A 24,257-nucleotide genomic window follows, 5' to 3' on the forward strand; every position below is an offset into this window, starting at 1 on the left:
TTTACCAGAATCTTAATTAAATCATCAACACACTTATTTCCTCATTCACCTGATACTAAAGGAATGAAAGTAAAATTTTAAAAGAAAACCTGAATGCAGTTCAAAATTACTTAATTCCAATGCAGAACTGGTTTACATACAGTGGAAATTTTAAAGACGCAGTTCCAAACTTAACTCTTAAAGCTATAGGTGATAAGAACGTTAAAAACTGTTATTATTAAGTAATAATAATAATAATAATAAATTTATTTGCCAAAAAGAACACAGTTACAATTAATGTACAAACAGTAGGTATATAGGTACAATGGCAGAGAGTCTACAGTAGAAATATATGGGGTAGTAACCCCTAAACTAGGCAGAGCCTGTAACTTAGGGGATACTTAAATATCCTTAATTGCTACCGGTATGCAACACACATTACTACATGAATTTACGTAGGACATTAATTGGATTAAGTAAGCATGTCCCGTACTGTACTTTTGGACTAATTTACGGCGGAAAAAAACAAAAGAGAGTGCATTATGGTTACCTCTCGATTCTCTCATTCGTGACATAATATTGGCAGTGTCGAAAGTGGGGCAAAATCGACCAATATGATACGTCTTCTCGCCTTTTAAATAATGTTAACCGAATTACACTACGACCAGTTAGTTTGACCCGTTAAAGTATCAACCGCTGACGGAAATGTATGGTAGAGTCATAGATGTAATGATTTATCTTTGGTGGTCCAGTTAAATTGGTTTCGCTATAAAACGAGAAGCTTTTTTTTGTAATCGCACGCTGAACTCACTGTGCGAATTACGCAAAAAATTATGTGTGAAATAAAAAAATGAATGTTGTCGGAATGATTATTCTGTTGCATCGCAAATCGTTTACTTATAATCTTTATGATTCGGTCAAATTTATCAATGAAAATGAAATGAAAAAATATGTATTCACTTAAATTAAAGATTATGAAGTTACAAAAAAAATATAGGTTGCAGTGTTTGGTAACAATGGACAACATTTCATTTTCTTTACCCTATATTTTTATTAGCTATTCGGAAAGGTTATAAAAAATTAGAGGACTCGTATTTTTTATTTTGTATATACATTAATTTTTGCATGTTATTTTTAACTTTAAAGTTAATTATTTTAAAACCGGAAGTGACATCACATATTAGGCTCAATTTTTATTTTTGTCTATTGCCTTAGTCTCGAAAAAAAACATAAATGACACTGACAAGTGACATTTAAACTTTGTTTACATGCCAACCAACAAATGGGTCATTTTCAAATGACATTGATATTTCTGATGATACAAAGTAGCATTTTTTCAGCTGTGTAGGCGGTGGCATGCTCTGGGACATATTAAATAGAGGTCATCTCTTAATAAGTACTAACCATTTTAAATGATAAATTAAAAAAATAGTCAGAAAGTGTCCGAACAGAATTTATGAAAATGACCCAAATAAACAACAACGACTCGATAAAACGTCAACGTCAATCAAAAATGAAAGTGACAGTTACTTTGTTTTTAAATCTATAGGCTTTGATCATCAAAATGCATCGCACCTGATGCATGACGTCATCAGCACTTTTTTACTATTTTATGATTTTCTCGAAAATGATACATCCAAAAAATACAAAAACATTTTTTTTATGGCCTTTAGAGCTAAATCTCGAAATGGTTTTCGATTTATAGCAGCTTTAGTTTTTTGAAATGTTGTCCATTTAAAGGTGGTGATATAGCAAGGGCACACTAGGCTAGCCCTGTGTCGTGTCGTGGACAATCAAATTAAATTTGATTGATTCTAATATTACCTTGTGTTTTCGTCGTTATATGAGTGACGGGATATGGAAGGCCGATGACCGAGTATTGTGGCGCTCCTAGGGAGAGGCCTATGTCGAACAGTGGTTGTTTATAGTCATGATGAAGAAGATGAACAACTTACAAATTTATAATTACTAGTATCTATATGAGGTGGGCTAGAGACGGATGAGGAGCTGTTGGCTGACCACTTGCTAGGTGGTCCGATGACATCTGCAGGATTGCGGGGAAGCAGTGGACCAGAGCGGCACAGGACCGGATATATAGCCGTACAAAAAAGGAGGTAAACACCCAACTGTGAGGTCAACGCTCTGTGATGATGAAGATGATGACTTACTAGCATTATCTCAGTGACAATCCGAATTTTCGAATATACTTACCTATTTACCAAATATGAGGTAACCTGTCAATAAAAAAAATATTTTTTTACAAAAAAAATATTAGTATAAAGGCTCAAAAGGGAAAACCCCTAAGTACTTCCACCGATGTGTGAGAACCTTCGTTTACGACGCCGCCAGATGGCGGCACAGACAACCTCGACTTAGCAATGTGCGCGACACTTGTCTTTATTAATACTGCTCTTTGCGTCTTCATTTGTCGAAGTGCTGTTTTGTCTCTGTCGTAGGCTTAATGCAGGTTTTGATAGTTTATGTCAACTGTAGATATTGCATAGAAGTAGCCTGCTTGAGTGACGTAGCGTCTGTTATTTACATACATACATATACTCTCAATTGTAATCCTCGAAGGGGTAGACGTTTTTTGCTCCAGCTGTAGGGATTCACGTTATAAGTCTCAAACCGTATCGGCCTTTTTTTAATGTGTTATTATATATTTAGAGGTATATTGGTCATTTTCACACCTCGTTCCATACACTGCAGGCAATCAGCAGCAGTCACTGACAAATAAGAAAAAGAAGAGCTAAACTCAAGACGTAGACTTAGGTTTGTCAACAATATGTTATGTTACCACTTACTTAATTACCCTTTTCTCGATTACAAGGTGACGAATCTGCCGACGACTACCTATACTGCATTCATTCTTAATTGGCATAAAAGGTAAACAATCTTTGTGTGTAAGCTAGGAACCATGAAAATTTTGGTAGAAATATTTTTTTACTTAATCTACAGTTAAATATCTCACTATGAAACAAGTAACTAAGTGGGACTTTAATGAATATAAAGCGACAACTTTCGTTAACAAGCCTGTCTCACCGCTGGAGCGTTGCAAGTCTTCAGACATATGCCATCATAAATTTTACACTTCTCATTTGATGCTATGAAAGCTTAAGAAAGGCGATTTAACTGCTGATGGGCTCAATTCAGCGATAATTTAACATAATAAATTAATGTTATTCTGATAACATCCTTTATTTTAAATTTATTTCCATAAAAATGGAGGACTACCATGATAAAGGACTATAATTATATAGATAAGGAGCATATATTTATGTACACAGGAGTAATAAATGAAACCTAACAATGCAACAATGGAACGACAATTAATTTGGACTCAACTAAACGGATAAGTTTCTGTCTAATCGTTACTAAGTCGTTAATCAGGATCAGTAAATGCTTGTAGTGGAATAACAGAACTACTATGTAGCAGCGTTGCAATTGCAACTATTTTGCTAATTAAGATATCTAGTTCTCCTTCGTAACTCTTTAAAATGCTCTTACAATACAGAAGTTTTAGCTACATACCTAATCGTCATTATATCAATCAACTTTCATAAATTTCTTCCAAAGATCGGCAAGATAGGTACTATATTATGAACGTTGTCCTCGTGGGTTCTTAAAGTGTAGTGAAGGCTAACAATACTTGCTTTTAACTACTTTCCATGGCATCCGAAGCATCAGATTTCAAGCACAATTAATTTCCTTTCTCGTTGTCCTACAATTTGAACAATGTTATTTATGAGTTCCGAGATAGAACTCTGCTCAAAAAGTTATTTGACCTACATTAACTCAATTCTCTAAGTAATTTGTCTTTTGAGTGTAACGATCCGTTTGATTTGATTCAATTTGCATGGACAATAAAACTTCAGAGGAATAAATCGTAACAATTGTATATTAATCAACAATAACAAAAACAACAGTCGTAATAATAAATAAATCAACTACAACGTGAAGACAGTTGAAAATGACTTAACGGGCTTAGTATTTACAACACACACAATTTCACACACATTTAGGTATAATTATTTTCTAGGCACTCCTCCCACTGAAATCACCATTTGTGATGGCTCTTGTGGTAATGGTGGATGGTCTTGTAAACCGGAATCTTGACGGGGTATGGCTGTGGGACATGGACAGTCACAGTTTTCTCTACCTTAATCGGTACATGTTTTTCTACCGGGTAAGGAACATGCTTGACCACTGGGTACGGCACAACCTTTTCAAAGGGAATACTGACTTCAGTCTCAACTGGCACAGCCACTGGCTTGTTCACTGGAACCTTGACAGGGTACGGTTGGGGTACACCGATGAGAATAGGTTTCGGCACATGGATGTGAAGAGGCTTATGGATGGGGACGGTAACGTGTTTGTAGTGGGGTATGCCGACTGGGTGTTCTACGTCAGTGTGTTCACCAACTGCGAAAGAGTCTTGGTGTCCTTGGCCGTGTCCTCCATCTTCGACTACTACGTTTTGGTCACCACCGTGCCCTCCAAACTCATGGCCGCCATCTTGTAGTGGGAAAGATTGATGTCCCTGACCATCATTGCTGCCGCCACTGTGTCCAAAATCATGAGCAGCTTGCAGATAAGAGTCACTGCCAATGTCACCTCCGAAGGCTGTTGCGTCATCATGTCCGCTTAAGTCGTATCCTCTCGCCTGTCCTGCCTCTCCACCGTGGCTTTGTAAGACAAAGCTTTGTCCTCCATGTCCTTGACCGCCGTGGTTTGACAGGTCAAGTCCGTGACCGCCACTCTGACCTTGAGAAGCGCCGTGGCCAGACAGATCGAACGATTGAACTCCATGGCTGGATCCACCGTGACCAGACAAGTCAAAACCTTGACCGTGGCTCGAGCCTCCGTGTCCAGAAAGGTCAAACGCCTGTCCACCATGACCCAAGCTGTGTCCGCTGAAAGATTGCGCTTCATGTCCTTGGCTACCTCCATGCCCAGATAGGTCATAACCTTGACTTCCATGGCTTAGACCACCATGACCGGAAAGATCAAAAGCCTGGACGCCATGGCCTTGCTGCTCACCATGGTCAAAAGCTTGTAAATTTCCAGCAGATCCGGAGAATCCATGGCCGAAATCGTGTGTGTTTCCTTGTCCTGTTATGGCAGAAGTATACGTCTGGTGCCCTTGCGTTAAGTCGTGGCCTTGTGCTGGTGGTGTGTAGTCGTATCCAGAGGATGCTTCTTGACCGCCGTGGCCAGCGTCATAGCTGCTGGAGTAGCCGGCCTTGCTCGTGGCAACTGCCAGAGCTAGTATACATATCTGGAACAAATGAAAATCAAGTTAGTAAAACAATCATTCTAGTAGCCTTATTTGAAAAGGAAAAAATGATAACGATAAAAAATGCAAAATAAGACGGGACCTGTACCAATAATAGTTGGTATGATTAACGTCGATTACATCTTCAATAACATCGAAATATCTATTTCCACTAGTGAGAAACAAAAGAATGTAATGGTCTCACAATAAGTTAAAACCAAGTTTAATAAGCCGTTTAATAGGAGTTACATTAAGTATCTACTTATATGACGTATTCACAAGATACTTAGTACCGCTAAACATCTGCAGAACGTGTGTCTAAGTTTACACAGTTAATCCGATTACGTCTGAAACAACTTAGTATCCAATTGAATGAACTGCTTCTCTAAGATACACTAAACTCCCTAATTGGATTGGCCACAATCAATTAGATACATCGACCAACGTAACCTGAAATAATAAAAAAAAAAACTATCCAATCAGCTGCGTCCATTCCATTTTATCCAGAATTCACCTTTCTCTCGGACACATTCACTTTCTAGACTTTGACACTAACTAGAATGTATAGCCACCTTAATTGGATTTTGGATTTAGCAGTTGGTGCATCATTTCCTATTTTTTTTCTTTTTTACCACATTGACCATGGTTACCGTATTATTTGATTTAAATTATAATAAAAAAGAATTGTCTTAGTTTTAAAATTATACTCTCTTACTTTTAACTATGTTGGTTTATGTATTTCTAAGATGTTATAATATAATGTACCTATTTCACCTTATTTATCTTTTTTTATATTATTACATATTTTTTTACTTCTGGTAAGACCGATAACTTCGTACGTAAGGGCGTCTAAAGCGAATATACAGAGTGAATAAATATACAGTTTTAAGTAATTAAAAAGTTGAAATGGAACACGAATACTTAAATCAAGTGAGTTTCTTTTGATTTAGACCTCTTCATCATACTGTATCCTGAATGTTTCCCAACAAAGTTTTTAATGGCACAAGAGGGTTATTCTTGCTTAATAAAAACGAACGAACGGGAGCTGTCATGCAATCTACCTGTACATTTAATACAGCGAGATGGAGTCGCGCATTTGAACTCCGAAACATAATTTTTCGTAAGGTAGAGTAACCTCACTTTGAAACAATAAACAAAGCAGCCTTATATCATGAAGTTTTCATTTGTAACATTTAAGAAGCATTTTACACTTTTTCAGAAAGTATTGTGTATAGGTACTTATTAATAAAGTTATTATGATGTCTCTGTAAAAAGTCTGCGCTAATTTTGAATTTATGAACCAGCTTACTTATAAAATAAATATGAATTGATTGAGTTTTTAAGATGAGTTTGCGAATACATGACCTCGAAATGGTCAATAATTAAGTAGAAATTAGTTAGTTCATGATTACTGTATTGACTGATTGATATAATGTGAAATAGGTATGAACCTGCCCCCCCCCCCCTCCATCTTGAACTTATTTTTCCAACGATTTATGAATACAAATTGTATTGAATTTGACACTGTTACTTCGTCTTGAGTTCGCGATCGGGCCCCTAGTATTTTGACATAATATTATTCCAGACCCTCTAGTACGGGTTTTGCTATTTCGTTTTCTCCTGTCATCTGCATACATTATCTGTCAAAAGTTTGATGATAGTTTCCATTAGAGGCGCCACTTAGTATGCGAGAAAACGTAAACTTTTATAGTTTACGCCAAACTATCAAACCTGTACTAGACCTGGCCCTGTAACACGGGGCGCTATTAAGACGTGACAAAAGTTCTTCGTCACGCTCGCTCTTCAGGCTGCGCAATGTGAGTGAGCGCGATGCAAAACTCTTGTCACGTCTTAAATGCGCCCCGTACTAGCCCTTCTGCAGCTACATAGTTTTATAGAGGTTTTTCACTTCCTACTACATTACACTACCTTTTCTTTAATCAGAACTGAATTGGTTTGTAATTTAAATTGATCATACAGGTGACCACAGAAGTACATCTGTGGTCTGTGGTTCCCTTGCTAATCACTGATTAATAATCTAGTTTGCGGTAACCATTGGAGAGGAAACTGGGTGTGTAATCGTTATCTAAGGATAACTTATTTTCTAAGACCGTTATTCTTTATAACTTTAGTGCCGTGACTGCCAATTAACAAACAAATTGTTACGTTAATTCGACTCTATGGTGAGCTTCGTTAGTTTTGTGCTGTTTTATTATAGTAAGCAATTTTTACGAATTTCCTAAAGTAGAGCAAAAAAGGTTCAGGGTGACCTGCTAAATCAAGTGACCTTTTGGCTTTTGGCCATCTGTACTTCCATTCCATATGATGTGTGAAAAAAAGATTACTTTAAAAAAATCTACTTATTATGATTCCCTACTTTGCCCAGATTTTACTATGCATTGAAGTATGCATTAAGTATATAACCGTGGATAGCATTTACATAACAGCTAAGGCCATCCATAAGGCGTGGCTTTTCCATCGTTTATCTAACATTAGGTTAAGAGGTTATAATGTTTCCACACGGTGCTTAGAAGCAAGTATTGATTCCTGGTTCATAATGTTGTTTAATACTTCTTCAACTGGTTAGGTTTTAGTACAGTCGACTTCATAAATGTATGTATTTTTTATAATGTAATCGGATAACTTAAATCGGATTGTTACTTAATTTATATGTATATAGACTAGATACAGTACAGTAGAATAAAAGAATGTATACATATACTTTTTTGCCCTAACATAATAGAAAGTAAGAAACTCCCAATTTAAATTTAGAAACTCTCATTGACTAAACTTATTAGTCTGATTTATATGAATTGTATGAAAAATTGCCTGAAATAAATGAATTTACTATATTATTAATTAGCAGTATTTTTTTCTAAAAGTAACAAAACTGTGTAAAGTAAGTACAAGACTGCACACATATTTATGCATCCGACTGTACTTCCTACGTGTTACGGTTAGTTGTGTAAAATGTAAATGAGACAATAATGTCCGCTCGGTAGTTTTATCTTGTCTTTTTCGTTATTATTGCGAAGCTGGCATCACGATTTACATTTACAAATGCTAAAAATAAAATGAAGTGCATTAAGGTAACAATTGGCTGCTGGCGACATGAAATTACAGCAGTCACTACAGTATGTTTACTTTAGGTTTGATAGATTGTCTGTAAAAGTTTACGTTTTCTCGGATACAAAGTAACGCTCCTAGCGAAAATTATCATGAACATTTTGACAGGAAATGTGCGCAAATGACAGAAGAAAACCTAAACTTTTTCGTTTTCGTAAATTGCGAAACCGGTGCTAGATGCTCTGATTACCGACTATGTATTCCTATAGGATTCAATTGGCGGCAAGAGGCATAACACTTTACGATACGGACATTTTGTCGATGGAAATTAGAAACCAGTACTAGCCGTCGTCTGCAATTCATGTCTTCCACCGCCTACTGACACCTTTAGTCGGTCGAAACGTGAAGTTAAACCAAAAAAACAACTAAAGATCGCCGCCGGTTATTAGACCAGAAAATGCAGTGTCATTGAACTAGTAGCAGACAAGACGGTTAGGTCATTACATTAGGTGTAGAGTGAAGACTACACTGACATAATAATATATAATGTTGGCTGGAAGAAATTACTTCTTGGCAATAAGCCCGCATTTGTGTACTTCTTACTTTTTCTGTCTTCATGTTTTTGTCTGTGTATGTTTTGTGTATACAATAAAGTGTCTATAAATAAATGTCATTTCCGATGTACTTTTGTTTAATTATGTAGTTAAAAATGTTTAGGTTAAGGTAACTTATGTAAGTTTGTCATATTTTTTTTATTATGACCAGATTTTTTATGGTTAGGTATACTTAACTTTGATATTTAAAAGAATCACTCAGATTACTTAAATTATGTCATAAAATATTACTATGAATCTTAATCTATGATAATAGACAATTGACCACCCTACTAAAAATAAATCACGCCCATTCACATACATTGTCACAAGACGACCGTATAGTTGACCCGCATACCTAGCATGGGGCTCAAGACAACACGAAATGGTGCGGCCTCAATAGCGAGCGCGACGGAAAACTTTTGTCACGTCCTAACGTGTGAGTCTTGCGCCCCATGCTAGGCATGCAAGTTAAGTTTGCATCCGCAGTGCGTCGATGACATAATCTCAAGGTGCACATTTATCTCAGGCGGGTTATCTTAATCTTAACTTCTTAACTAATATTATAAATGCGAAAGTAACTGTGTCTGTCTGTCTGCCTGTCTGTCTGTTACTCTTTCACGCCAAAACTACTGAACGGATTTGAATGAAATTTGGTATACATAATGGTCTAGACCCTGGGAAAGAACATAGGCTACTTTTTATCCCACGGGAAAACTTTTTAAGGCGAAGCGGAGCGCGCGGGAACAGCTAGTAAGTTATAACTTATAACAGCCGCTTCTATTGTATAATTGTGTATGGACGGGTATCGAAAGGGAAGTAAAAGGGATAGTAGTTAGTACATTCACTTCTACGCCTCTGCACGCGGCCACAGAAGGTGTAGGGTACAGTGGAGATGATTCATGTACTTTTGTTGACGTTATGGACACATTTTTGAGTTTTACGATATAGAGATATACCTATAGAGTATCAGCTATCGATTTTGTATGTCAACTTATTGTATGAGTCATATCCAATGAAATGTAATGAATGAACACAGATTTCGGAATAGTATTTGTGCATAATTCGGAAAATTGTGAACTGTAACAGGAATCATCCTTGTTGAAACGAATAAGTATAGTAGGTATAAGTAAGTATTTTTTTCTTAAAAGTACCATGTGAATTCACTTGTAATTATAAAGTTATTTAAATTATTAATTAACAACAAGTATGTTTTAATCGTAACATAACTAAAGTTTTAATTTTTACGATAAAAATGCGATACTGAAACTGCATAACTGGTTAGAGAATGGGTACTTACGAAATAAAGTAATCATGAGAATTTCAAAATTGCTACACTGATCATGATTTAACTGTATACCGACCTTATGTAAGGAGGATCAAGTTTATTGGTCATTTAATATCTGGTGGCGGGTTGTCCAGTTTGTCCACTTATGTAATTTGATGACTTTATTCCAAATACGGTTTATGGTAAAAAGGATTGCTTTGGTTGTTTCCGATTGATAGATGACTGAAAGATTTAGTGGTTAGTGACCATGACTACTATACCGAAGGTCCCGGGTTCAATTCCAGGCCAGGGAAGACATTTTGTTTAAAGACACATCTACACTCGGATCTTGGTTGTTAATATGTACATGGCATATATATCGTACATCTACCCGCGATTCCCAATTTCAGAGTTAGTGCCTTAATGAATGCACCTTACTCAGTTTTTCTGTTACATTGACCTACAGAGGGAATAACACTGATAAAGTTCCATCCTGTATAAAGATGAAAGAAAGAATATTGTGCTACTTAGCTCCTATTAGCTACATAACTTGCAGGTCAATAGCTTTTTACGAGCTTTATTTATTGGATTATATACTTGTTGTTAAGTATCAATAAATAAAGTTTATTGAGCCATTATAGTGTATGTCAACAGAGGTATTATTACACTGTAGTCTAGCCGAAGTGGTAGTAAGTGGATAGTTAAATATGGTTGACATTGCGGCTGTGTCAGATGGTATTTAATTTTTGGATTTAATCAAATTTTAATGTGCACTATAATTTCAAATTTAGTTATTTTTAATGATCCAAATATGTCTGAGTTATGATTGATGAGCTAGTGGCAAAAAAATATATCATTCCGTATTTTTTTTTACTTTTCCCATATTAATAAGTTACGTAGTAAACTAAACTAAGGAATAAAAAATCATTGGTACCTATGGATAATGAGACGGCTGTATGGCGTAGTGGTTAGTGGCCCTGACTGCTATGCCGAAGGTCCCGGGTTCGATTGCCGGCTGGGACAGATATTTGTTTAATGACAGATATTTGTACTCGGGTCTTGGGTGTTGATATTTATATTTAGTATGTATTTGTGTAGATATATCAGCTGTCCGACACCCATAACACAGGTTCTGCCTAGCTTGGGGTCGGATGGCCGTCCCCACATATTTATTTATTATTTATTATTATAATATCTACACGAAACTATATTATACCCTCCTAGGATGGTTCTTTATGTAGTATAAAATCTACATTTTTGCTTCACCCGGCGTTATGAAAGTGTTATAAATAAATAGGGCCTACTCCAGCCCATAAACACGACTATTTATTTCAATTTCCTTATGTGCCTATGTTACATTTATGGGCGAGACCCGTTCATAAATAAAATAATCTTGCAGAACGACTGAAGCTATAACTTGATACCTTTTTTTGTATGTTTGGTTTGTAGCTGTCCTAATTTTATCGTAAATTCAAATATAATTAAATAATGCAAAATATTTTTATAAATAATAAACAAATAATTATGGTTAATTGAATAGGACATATTCAATGTTTTAGAGTACAATTTATTATCAACATCATATGTGGACAATGTACTAATCCACTACTGGACATAGGCCTCTCTCAAAGAGCGCCTCACAACTCTAACCTCGGCCTTCCTCATCCAAGCACTGCCGGCTACCTGTCTAAGGTCCACAAGGTCAGAGGGTGTCCCACGATACGCTTGCAGACCAGACAGAAGTAACCTGTTCACTCGAGACTTTAAAATTAACATTGTTATCAATTAAAATTAAATTTAACTCTGAAAGCTTTCACGTAAAAGCTCCATCTTATACTTTCACTGGTTCACGAAAAACATTCACTTCATCTTCTTTCACTTATTATTGCAAATCACATTCACTGACTTATAAATTCACTTTTTTACATTAAAAAATTCTACTGGAGCTTTTGAAACTATTCAACCGTTTAAAATATTCATGATTATGTTCAAAAGTATATAAAGTCACCGAAAATTTTTGATAAACTTTTTTTAAGCTGTCCAAAAAAAATTAAAAAATGTTTCAGAATTATTCCTCGTATACAATTTTTGTACTTAAAATTTAATAAAACTATGAAATGACTTACAAAAGTCTTCATGTCGTCGCGTTTGGTTGGCGGGTGTGTCCCGCAAGGTACCGATTCACAATGGTACTTTCAACCATCACCCCTAATATTTATACCGACAGGAAGTGACTGTATCAGACGAGAAAGGCCCTACCCAACATTCAGTATGGAGCATTTTTTCAGACTATTTTGACCGATCGAGTGTAATAACTGTGAGAATGAATTTCGGATTTTTTAGGTAATTGGGTTAGTTAATTTTTTTGTGCGTTGGTTATTATTTTTGTGGTAATTAAGCCTTACAAGTGCAAGTGCCCGGATGTTTTTTTTACATCTACAAATATGGTCCATTTATAATGGCTTTTAACTTATGAAAAAGTTTGTCATATAAATTAAAACTCTATCTACAATTTACCATCCACCATAATTAAGTACTTAGATACTCGTAATGTTATTATCATAAGTCAAGAATCTTAACCTATTGGACATAGGCCTTTCTCAAAGGGTGGTACTAAACTGTATATATAATACAAAGCTGTTCTAGCGAGCTTCGCTTCGCCTTAAAAAAAACCCATGGGAATTCCGGGATAAAAAATAGCCTATGTTCTTTCTCAGGGTTCAGATCATATGTATACCAAATTTCATTTAAATCCGTTCACTAGTTTTGGCGTGGAAGAGTAACAGACAGACAGACAGACAAACACAGTTACTTTCGCATTTATAATATTAGTTAGGATTTGGTGGTCCACTGGGCTGGAGGGAGTCCCACGTTTCAACGTGACGTTGTTGCATGCTCATTGTTCATAATCACCTATTTGACTCCCATTGCTTATATCTTAACACAGAAGTTGCTTATTTATTTCTAATAGCAATTCCTGCGAGCTTCGCTTCGCCTTAAAAAGTTTTCCCGCGGGAATTCTGGGATAAAAAGTAGCCTATGTTCTTTCTCAGGGTCTAGACCATAATCTGTATACCAAATTTCATTCTAATCCGTTCAGTAGTTATGGCGTGAAAGAGTAACAGACAGACCGACAGACAGACACAGTTACTTTCGCATTTATAATAAGTATTAGTTAGAATAGTTAGGATACTATATAGTATATAATATTTTCATTACTTTAAGTACGAGGTATTAAATTATTACTTAGAGTAAGATTTTCAATTTTACTTTTATCTTGCGTATCGGTACAATTTTTTGTCTCTGAATACTTTATTAGTGAAGATCCGATGAGACGATAACTATATTCTAAATCTAGATTACCATTACTTTTGACCATTTTTAGAGTAAGTATAATGACTTTATTGTTCGTTGGTGAAATGCTCACTACAAATTATTCACTTATCTTTGAGATCGTGCTTTGACTGCAACTATTACGTGTTACGAGATTGCAGCAGATCCCGGGTTCGATTCCAAAAAGTGAGAAAAGAAAAAAAATACAACATTGCCACAGAAACAAACGCTGCCACCATAATAAACTAACCAACGTTAAAATCCCCCGAGATTCAACACTAAAATGAGCATAAATATTTTGAATGGCTGAACCGATTTTTATGAAACACACGGCGTAACATTACTCATGACCGTAAAAAAACAAAACGAAAATCGGTTCTGCCGTTTGGGAGCTACGCTAAAGATACCTACATACTCATACACGTTAAACTTATACTACAAAAAACTTTAAACACTTAATGACAGATTTGGTAGGCGTTTGACAGCGCTAAACACCTGTTAAACACTGTCTAAGTATTTGTGGTAAGGCACATAACATCACATTTTTCCGTCGAGGGTTAAAATTCACCCTGTATTTTTGCCGCAAAATTCTATGCGACACATTTGACATTCAAATACCCCCGAGGAGGTAACGTATTCGAATCTGTGACAGTTTGGCAGTTTTCTAAAACACTATTGTTCGGGGCAAAGTCCAGCTATTGTACGCAAAATGTGGCAAAATGGAACAGCTAAAATCCTAATAAAAAACAAGACATACAGGCCAATGGGCAATGTCCGAAAAAATTCGACAACGCTCATAATTTTTCTGATGATAGGAATGACCCTCCGTATCATCCTAAAAAAATCTCAGATTTTTTCTATGCGTTAGTAATTTAAAAAAATAAAAACATTTCAATTTTCACAAAACGGGGATTCTACGGACTTTAGGACTTTTTCCATCGTCTCAATGAGCAATAAAAAAAAACATGACAGGCGTCACATTAGCGTTAGCTTTTAACATACTCTTTGGTCACACGTCTATCCATAGACCCATAGACCTACTACGTCTATTGGTGCCAAGGACTTTATACAAAGTCCTTGATTGGTGCTCACGTCAATATGACAGTTTACCTGTCATATTTTTTTTTTTATTGCTTATAGAGACGATGGAAAAAGTCCTGACCTCCGTAGAATCCCCGTTTAGTGAAACTTTAAATATTTTTATTTTTGAGATTTTTTTAGGATGATATGGAGGGTTATTCCTATCATCAGAAAAATTATGAGCGTTGTCGATTTTTTTCAGACATTGCCCATTCATTGCTCTACCTCTACCTCTGAGAGTCTATTCTCTTCCTCAAAAGGCAGTCAAAAACAAATCGCAAACTGTCATTTTCCATTTAGACTACAAACATATACGCGACGTTTTCTGGGGGGCCGTTAAAATAACGTTTAAATACTTATAGAATTTTAATGCATTCAGTAGTTGATGTTCTTTTTATTAATCTTTGTTCCATTTTTGATGTGGAAAACTGGACAATATATTATGAATTTATTTGCCTAAAAAATTGCGCTTTAAAAAAAACATTTCTGATACCTTCAAGGGAATGAATCCAGTTGTACGGTTGCATAATGGTCGCACAACTGTGTTTGTGACATGAGAATCTAAGCTCTGGTATGTTCGGCTAGTGGTATTATAATAACTTTGGTTTACTTATTACTTATGTTTCTTTTTATGATCGTATAATCTAAAAGTAATGAATATGTCTGTGACTAGTTCAAACAATTATTTTGTAAGCCCACTTGGTTAAATTTAATACCTACCAGGCAGACTTTTATCACTGCTCAGAACGACGAAATGCCCTCCTTAGGTTGAGGCCCCATTGTTGCGTTACAATGCCCGCGCAGGAGCGCTTCGAAACTTAGTTTTTCGTCATATAGAGTGGCCCCCCCGTACAGTTATGTATTTAAGTACAATGAAGTCAGTACTTACAGTCAACTGTAAAGTGTACATTTATTACGTTCACCAGTTTCATACAATCAACACTTACATAAGTTTGGTTAAATATATAATAAGTACATAATTCCAGCTGCAAACGCGAAACGTAAATGAATAATCCTAACTAATATTATAAATGCGAAAGTAACTGTGTCTGTCTGTCTGTCTGTCTGTCTGTTACTCTTTCACGCCAAAACTACAGAATGGATTTGAATGAAATTTGGTATACATATGGTCTAGCTAGACCCTGAGAAAGAACATAGGCTACTTTTTACCCCGGAATTCTTACAGGAAATGTTTTTAAGGCGAAGCGAAGCTCGCAAGCAACAGCTAGTTATAAATAAATAATTAATAGGCACAGGTAAACTTCGCGGTTCATTTGATACGTTAAAACATATTAATTTATTATTAATTTTACGCTACTGCATCTAACATAATCCATATTAAACGTCCGACAACGATATCTTCGCACTAGAATTCGCACTTTAATTGAATTTTACTACTTATAATGCATGCTGTATTCGCCTGTTATTGAAAATGCATTGATCAAACTATTGTATTTTTATTAAGCATTAATTTAATGTAATCTTTGTTGGCGAATCATATATAAATAAATAGAAGCAAAATAGCCGTATTAAAAAGTTAAGTATAGAATCAACTGTTCTTTTCAGATGCATCGTATTTATTAGTATTCTTCGTATAGAAATTTACACAAGAGCGTCCACTTAATTCGCATTGCCGACGCCGTTTCTCCATACATTTATGAAAATCCGTTTGCTCCGAGACGTCCGATAATAGGTAGACATTTACCTTTACTCATTGCAAAGCTAACATCGTCAGAGTCTACGTTGAAACATTTTAATTTTACGTTTACAGCTTCTGACATAATTCATGTTAGATTACGTTATTCTAAACCGTGGATTTCATAATTAATCTTTTATTTATTGCTATAAATTATGAATATATTATGTATTAACTAATATACTACATTTGTAGCAAGTTGAAACTATACGATCATTGCACTACATTTTGTTACGTGATATTATTGATTTTATAGACAAATTATTGTTGTAAATACTGAATGACTGTAATTAACTTCGTTATAATTAGTGTTTTATATAATACTAGCTGTTCCCGCGCGCTTCGCTTCGCCTTAAAAAGTTTTCCCGTGGGAATTCCGGGATAAAAAGTAGCCTATGTTCTTTCCCAGGGTCTTGACCGTATGTATACCAAATTTCATTAAAATCCGTTCAGTAGTTTTGGCGTGAAAGAGTAACAGACAGACAGACAGACAGACAGACACAGTTACTTTCGCATTTATAATATTAGTTAGGATTAGGATTAGGATTAGTATATTTATAGTCTACTGCCGAAGCAGCAAGCCACGGCTTAACGTGCCGACCGTCCGAAGCACGGAAGCACCCAGAAAACAACCACTTGAAATTGGTCACTGCCATGTGTTGCCTAACTTAATGATCAGTTACGATCACTGAAGCACACGCTTTGGTGTTTAAGTATAATAATAATATAATATATGTAATAATAATATGTGGGGACATCTCACACACAGCCATCCGACCCCAAGCTACCCAGAGCCTGTGTTATGGGTTGATATATCTACACAAATGCATAGATAGATACATATTAAATATAAATATCAATAATTCAATACCCAATTACCCAAGAATTAATATTTGTCTTTAAACAAATATCTGCCCCAGACGCGAACCCGGGACCTTCGGCTTAGTAGTCAGGGTCACTATCCACTACACCAGTCGAGTCGGCCGTCAATATTTTTTTTTAATACTCATCTAAATCTCACCATTATCATTCGTTCACATCACATACCAATACCACAAAAATTAAAGGGATCCTGAGTTTGGAATTCTCAGAAATTGACAATTTGTCCGAGTAAAGAGAACGGAAGGTAATTAGTACTCCCTCTGCCTACCTTAGTACTGGAGTATTATATTAACAATATGCGAACTAGATGGAGTGTCAACGCAAGATAAATGTCTCGACAAAAATAACACACGAGTGCTACTTCTGAGCTCTTGTTTTGAATTAGTTTGGTTAGAAAACTTTTGACTTTATTCATTGGTTTTCATTAAGTTGATAATAAAACGGTTTCACAGTTAACAAAATTCGAATGGTTTTTTGCTTTGTTTCGGTATTTGACACGCCATCTTGTTCGTATATTATTAATCTAAGTTGATACTGGAAAGTAAATTTTAATGCCTGAGCTTATGCGAAAGTATAATATTAAGTAGCATTGAGTGGTTTAATTTTAAGAGCTTCATTAAGAAGTGAAGTAAATATGTGTTTATCGGCAAAGAGTAGGTACGAGTAAAAATTGTAAATACGAAAGGAAGGGTGTATCAAAGTCTCATGGAATGTGAAGTGAATGTGACTATTTTAGCCACTACGAAAAATATGACGGGTGTTTTAAGTTTGTAATTGATGTGTCTGTCTGTATTTGGGGTGATTCCTCCCCTCTTCAGCTTACTATACTTACAATACAGACGACTGAATGGCGTAGTGGTTAGTGACCCTAACTGCTGAGCCGAAGGTCCCGGGTTCGATTACCTGCTGGGGCAGATATTTGTTTAAAGACAGATATTTGTACTCGGGTCTTGGGTGTTGATATTTATAATTAATATATATCTATCTATGTATTTGTGTAGATATATCAGCTGTCCGATGCCCATAATAGAGGCTCTGCCTAGCTTGGGGTCGGATGGCCCGTGTGTGAGATGTCCCCACATATTTATTTATTTATATTTAAATTTCATACTTCGTATACAGAAGGTGTTGCAAAAGTGGTATACTTATTATTTAATCTAAAGTACCTACCTATGTATATTAATTATATCATAATTATAGGTACTACCTACCTATCTCGAGACTGCGTTGTACTAATGCATAATGTAGGTACCGCAGACTACACCTTAAAAATACTGAATTAGCGCCATCTATGTTAGACACCATGAACTTACGGTACAGCTTGCAGTGTACTTTCTAGCGGAATTATCACAACCAGATTTGAACTCTGAAATACTGCAGAGGTAAATAAATAAGTTCCTCTTCATCTCCATAGATGGCGTTTTATTAGGATAATTAGGATATTAGGATTATTAGGATTAGGATAATAATTACAGATTTCTCATGATGCTTTCTACTTATATGTACATAAAGTTATTTTACCTAGTAGGTAAATAGGTTAAAACTAAACACAGCCAATAAAAAGTCACCGCTCTGTAACAACATGGATAGTGGTTGAACTTTAGCAATTACAAGTTTAGTTCAGAGTTTGTTACCGTTGCGTTGCTGTTGTTGTTGCATATTGTATTTTTTATTTACTTATAGTTTTATTTCACAAACACACTTACAGCGTGTAATAATCCACTGCAGTACGTCTACAGGTTTGATAGTGTATCGAAAACTATAAAACTCCCATATAAAGTAGCACCTGTAGCGGATGAAATTTTTGACAAATAATGTAACAGGAGAAAACGTAAACTTGTTCCTATTGCCTATTGGACAGGACGGCATTTCAACTCGGCTTCAGCAGGGCGATCACGAAAAATATAGAATATCGTTATCGCACTCGCATTCGATTCTATACGTTAGCTCAGTTTTTCGTGATCGCCCTGCTGACCGCTGCACCTTCCAGTCGTCGTTGTAAAACTATTAATAAAATATGTAGTTTAATACTCTTAAGTAAGTATATTATTTATTTTACTAAAGGTATTTACAATATTATTTATATAACAGTTTAAATTTACTTACATAGGTACTGAAGTAGTTCAGATTAAGGCAAGGAACATTATAATAAAAGTACTTTAGTTTGCCATCGCAGCTAGTAATACAAAATACACTTCATGTGTGTACAGTCTACTAAATTGACCGATTCTGAACGGTTTGATTCGTTCGTTCGGACAATCGAACCGTTCAGAATCTGTCATTTTCGTATCTGAGATTAAAAAACAGACCTTACAAACATACCCCCAAATCCATAGAGCTTTCTGACACTTTAAAATGGGTTTAAAATTGACGTTGTGATAAAGGAATTTCAACTTTTTGATTGATATAAAGAGTCGAAACTCGTATTTTTTTACAATACGATCCATGAATTTGAGGGTTAGAATTTAGATTTTACTTTCGCCACGACCCCGTAGTCCGGTCTCCCGCGGCCGAGGCTCTCCTGTCTGATCATTCCACCGGCAGAGACTTCTGAGTTCTTGCCGAGAGGCCACACGCCTGCGCCGCGCGGTAACTGGTCATCATCATCATCATCATCATCATCAGCCTATAGCAGTCCACTGATGGACGTAGGCCTCTCCCAAAGCATGACACTGGATGCAATCTTTAGCTTTCCTGGTAATTTTACTTATCTCCAATAATATTTTATATTTTATTATTATATTTTATAATATTTGGAGAACTTACAGCTACAACACAATATGAACATATCAGGTAAACAGCTACTAGCCAATTACAAGTTCCCACATATGGTTCCAATGGTAAGGATGAATTCTAGAACCCATCCCTTCGCTATTCAGCGCTGAGACCGGTTTCAGAACTCAATCCTAATAGATATAGAGGGTGTCGCAAAAGTGGTAAGTATATTAAGCCGAAAACGGGTGACTCATTGGCATTAAAAGGTGTACATCCGAGACCCAAGGATATGGCTATAAGTAAAGATTTGCCACGACCGGGATTCGAACCGCAAACTATCAATAAAATACGCAATTTAATTTTATTATAGAATTTATTTTACAAATGTAGGTATTTACAACATTATTTTATACATAAGTAGTTCAGTTCAAGGAACATATTATGACATTAGTTTGCCATCCAGCTAGTAACCCAAAATAGACAGACACATCTTGAATCTTAGAATTTAGATTTAACTTCTGCCACGACCCCGTAGTCCGGTCTCCCATGGCCGAGGCTCTCCTGTCTGATCATTCCTCCCGCGGACACCTCTGAATTCTTTCCGAGAGGCCACACGCCCTTGCCCTCCGCTTGTAACTGGAAGATAGAGATAGAAAATTATTAAATCAGAAGAAGTAACAAACATACACAGACACACACATACTCATAAACTTTCCCCTTTATAATAATAAGAAGGACTATCAATAAAATTCAAAAGTTTACATGTTCTACGGGTGCATAGCATATCGACATCAGCAATAGTATATATTAGCTACTACCATCCCTAACATTCACCATCATCATCATCATCTTCAGCCTATAGCAGTCCACTGCTGGACGTAAGCCTCTCCCAAAGCACGCCACTGGATGCGATTTAACATTTGCAATCCACAATCCTTAAACAGTGCTTCCATAATCCGACATAACTTCTATCGAGGGATCTGTAAGACAGCTTTGTTAAACATCGTATCGTTTATATCTTCTGAAATTATAACAACTCTAGGACCTCAAACTCAAAATTTGTCTCAACTCACACTAGTCACCCCTCCAATCTGTCACCAGTGGCTCCAAGGACGCGGCTGCCGTACGCCTCGGCTTGGAGACGGCCGCAGTTGTTTCATCATACTCGGTTAGATCATAACAAGGGATTAGTTAATAAATTATACGTCATCTTCATATTAAATTCTTGACAGATGTGTCAAAAGTCAGCAACTAATCCCTGGTTATGATCTGATTGAGTATGATGAAACTGGAATAGTCCTTCCATCTGACATCTTACAAGGTTGATCGATAAATACTGTACTTATATACCTATAGAACCGACCGATTCCGCGTTGTCCTATGCGTATAGATGATAATTATTATCGTAGTAGTGTCTAATGAAATTGTAGTTATCACACAAACTCACACTAGTAACCCCTCCTATCTGCCTGCTCACGTCCACACTACCACTCGCATGCTTGCTGCTATAGTCCAACACCCCGCCCATGTGGCTACTGTCACCGGTGGCTCCTAGGACGCGGCTGCCGTAGGCTTCGGCTTGGAGACGGGCGCAGTTGTTTCATCATACTCGGTTAGATAGTCATAACAAGGCATTAATTTATCAATTATACGTCATCTTCATATTAAATTCTTGACAGATGTGTCAAAAGTCAACAACTAATCCCTGGTTACTATCTAACCGAGTATGATGAAACTGGGGCTAAAGGGTGCTTCCATCTGACATCTTACATGATTGATCGATAAATAATGTATATTGGTACCGTACCTTTAGATGATATTATCGTAGTAGTGTCTAATGAAATTGTAGTTATCACACAAACTCACACTAGTCACCCCTCCAATCTGCCTGCTCACGTCCACACTACCACTCGCATGCTTGCTACTATAGTCTAACGCCCCGCCCACATGGCTACTGTCACCGGTGGCTCCAAGGACGCGGCTGCCGTACGCCTCGCGTTGGAGACGGCCGCGGGCGTCGTTGAAGATGTCTTGACGGTAGCCGGCTTTGCCCTGGAAGGAATTAAAGGTTGTAAAGTATGTATGTAGCATCTGGAAATACACTCACGGGCAATAAAAAGTTTCAATTACAAAATGTGCTCCTGTATGCTTTACTTGAAGATTGCAGGTTGTTGATAATAAATTCAAAACTTAAAAACCCTTGCTGTAACGGTGTCCATAGGCTCTATTTTTTTCTTATATTTAGAAAAAAGAACTAAACTGCCTTACAGATGTACCTACTTATGAGGTAAATTATTTAAAAACCAATGAATAGTTTGAATACATACGAGTATCTTTACTATAAAATGGTGGTGTGTACTACAGGGGCATTCGCATTAGCCATAACACATTTTATTCTACTTTAAAACTCACGAATAGCCCGGCATCAGTGCTCCCGAGGGTGCCGAACACGCGGCCCGGCCCGGCGCGGGTGCCCCACGTGCGTTGCTGCTTCATCGCCAACTGTCTGTAGAATTCTGGGTCCCTGGTAGGAGTAAATATAATTAATTTTGAATTGGTATAACTGTATTAAGAATTCTGGATCCCTGGTAGAATTAAGGGACTCAGCTGAAGGAAAATGTTGGCAGTACAAATGGTAGTAGATGGTAGTAGAGTTTTCTGTATTGCGTTTAATCCGGAGCCCGCCTTGTTCTATGGTCAATCTGAATAACTTTTAGTGTCTAATAAAACTTCTGGAATAAAAATTTTTTAAAAATCTTTACTATACTATTTGCGCTTTAGCATGGTACGGGTGATACCTGACATGTAGCGACATTATATCATGATTGGATAGTAAAAAAAATCCTATCTGACAGACGTCACCCACACGAAAAGTGTAAACAGATGTTTGAATTAAACTTACTTTTCAGTGTATCCCGGCAGTATGTAAGCTTGTGCCGACACATAGGCGACTAACAGGGCCAGAGTGAGTGCAGAGCTATGCATTATTTGTTATTCTGTAAGTAATGAAAAAGCACATAATTATATTATTATTATTTAGTAAAGTACTGAAATAGGTACGCCTTTACTTTAGTAAGTATGTGTTGTAAACTAGTAGTAATAGAGCTTTTAATGACTAAATTTTACTAAACAGAAACACATAATATACCTACCTAGATACAAAACTTAAGTTTACACTAACTTATTAGTTAAATTTAATTACTGAAATGCGAAAATGTACGCTTTTCTTCTAATATTATACCTCAGCATTATACCTATACATACATAGAATAAGTGTCAGTCTCAAAAAGTATCCACTCCATAACGCTGAAAAACGCAGATCTTCAAAAGATTCATTTCTGTCATTTCAAAAAACACCAGCATTTTTGATATTGAAAAAAAATGCTTTTATTATTAAGGAGAAGAACTAGAAAGCAAACTAGACTTTAGTTCATGCCAATTACGTATGTTTTGCTCAACAGTTTTTTGCGCTATGACGTCACAGTTCACTGACATTCGCTATCTCAATGTCTGGCTTGTTACGATGTTGCTACGTCATATAATAAAAATTATCACGTCATTTGTTATTATTATAAATTTTATAGGTGTTACCTACTAGAATTGGCTAAAATATTTTTCGACATTTCTGTTGAGTAAGTAGGTAGGTAGGTACCTACCTATATTTTCTGAATGGAAAAAGGACCTATCTAACCAGTAGGATAAGGATACGTAGGTAACTAGGTAGTACCAGAAACATACTGTTAAAAAACTGAATACAGCGCTGCATAACTTTTAACTTCTTCTAAATTGTATAAGATTGTACTAAAAACTTACCTTGCCAACAAACAGTCTATCTAACTAAAAACAATTGATGAGCCAATTACTACAATTTAATAGTGTAATAGATAGGTACTGATCTCCTCAAGCAATTTTATAGTCTGTGCTCAAATGAACAGCATTCAAGAGCTTATATCAAGTCTGTAACATGCGGTGATGCCCCTAAAAGGGGAATAACCCATTCCTTTCCGACTTGGCGATATCATTTGCAGCTTGGAAAGCGTACAGGGCACTAGGTTTTTCCCCTATATGAATATTGGATATTATAATTTTATAATTGTTTTAATAAAGTATTCGTATGATTGTATTGATTAAACGTAAATGAAGGTACCTACACCTACGTTGACCTTAGAGTTGTAGCATTTAGCACTTAGGAATGAGGTGTGTTTACCTACGAAAGAAGCCTTTTTGAGTGACGTATCAACTGTATACCTAGGTACATACAGAACACCCTGGGCAGTCCGCAGACGTCACTATTCTGACTGACTAATCCTTTCATCACGGTGACAAATCTTAGACGCTATGGTCAATATAAACATACCCTTATAAAATGAC

General features: G+C 36.2%; 2 protein-coding genes across 3 annotated transcripts; both read right to left on the reverse strand.

Moving 5' to 3' along the window:
* Positions 1–222: 222 nt before the first annotated feature.
* Positions 223–22,906, reverse strand: LOC105389810 (gloverin). 2 transcript variants are annotated; one of them, XM_048631438.1, is made up of 5 exons: positions 22,789–22,906; positions 22,299–22,410; positions 21,753–21,938; positions 20,383–20,522; positions 223–239 (listed from the first exon to the last, which is right to left on the reverse strand). In XM_048631438.1, the coding sequence occupies exons 1-4, from the start codon at positions 22,869–22,871 to the stop codon at positions 20,385–20,387; spliced, it is 519 nt and encodes a 172-aa protein (XP_048487395.1). In that variant the 5' UTR covers positions 22,872–22,906; the 3' UTR covers positions 223–239; positions 20,383–20,384. The 2 variants fall into 2 exon arrangements, with proteins under 2 accessions (XP_048487395.1, XP_048487396.1); XM_048631439.1 differs by lacking the exon at positions 223–239 and adding an exon at positions 19,278–19,748 and having other exon boundaries at positions 20,504–20,522.
* LOC105389827 (glycine-rich cell wall structural protein 1.8) lies at positions 3,860–12,356 on the reverse strand. The gene is made up of 2 exons (XM_038111311.2): positions 12,307–12,356; positions 3,860–5,257 (listed from the first exon to the last, which is right to left on the reverse strand). The coding sequence occupies exons 1-2, from the start codon at positions 12,316–12,318 to the stop codon at positions 4,037–4,039; spliced, it is 1,233 nt and encodes a 410-aa protein (XP_037967239.2). The 5' UTR covers positions 12,319–12,356; the 3' UTR covers positions 3,860–4,036.
* Positions 22,907–24,257: the final 1,351 nt, after the last annotated feature.

The sequence above is a fragment of the Plutella xylostella genome, chromosome 28 (genome assembly GCF_932276165.1).
Source record: "Plutella xylostella chromosome 28, ilPluXylo3.1, whole genome shotgun sequence".
Lineage (NCBI taxonomy): Eukaryota > Metazoa > Arthropoda > Insecta > Lepidoptera > Plutellidae > Plutella > Plutella xylostella.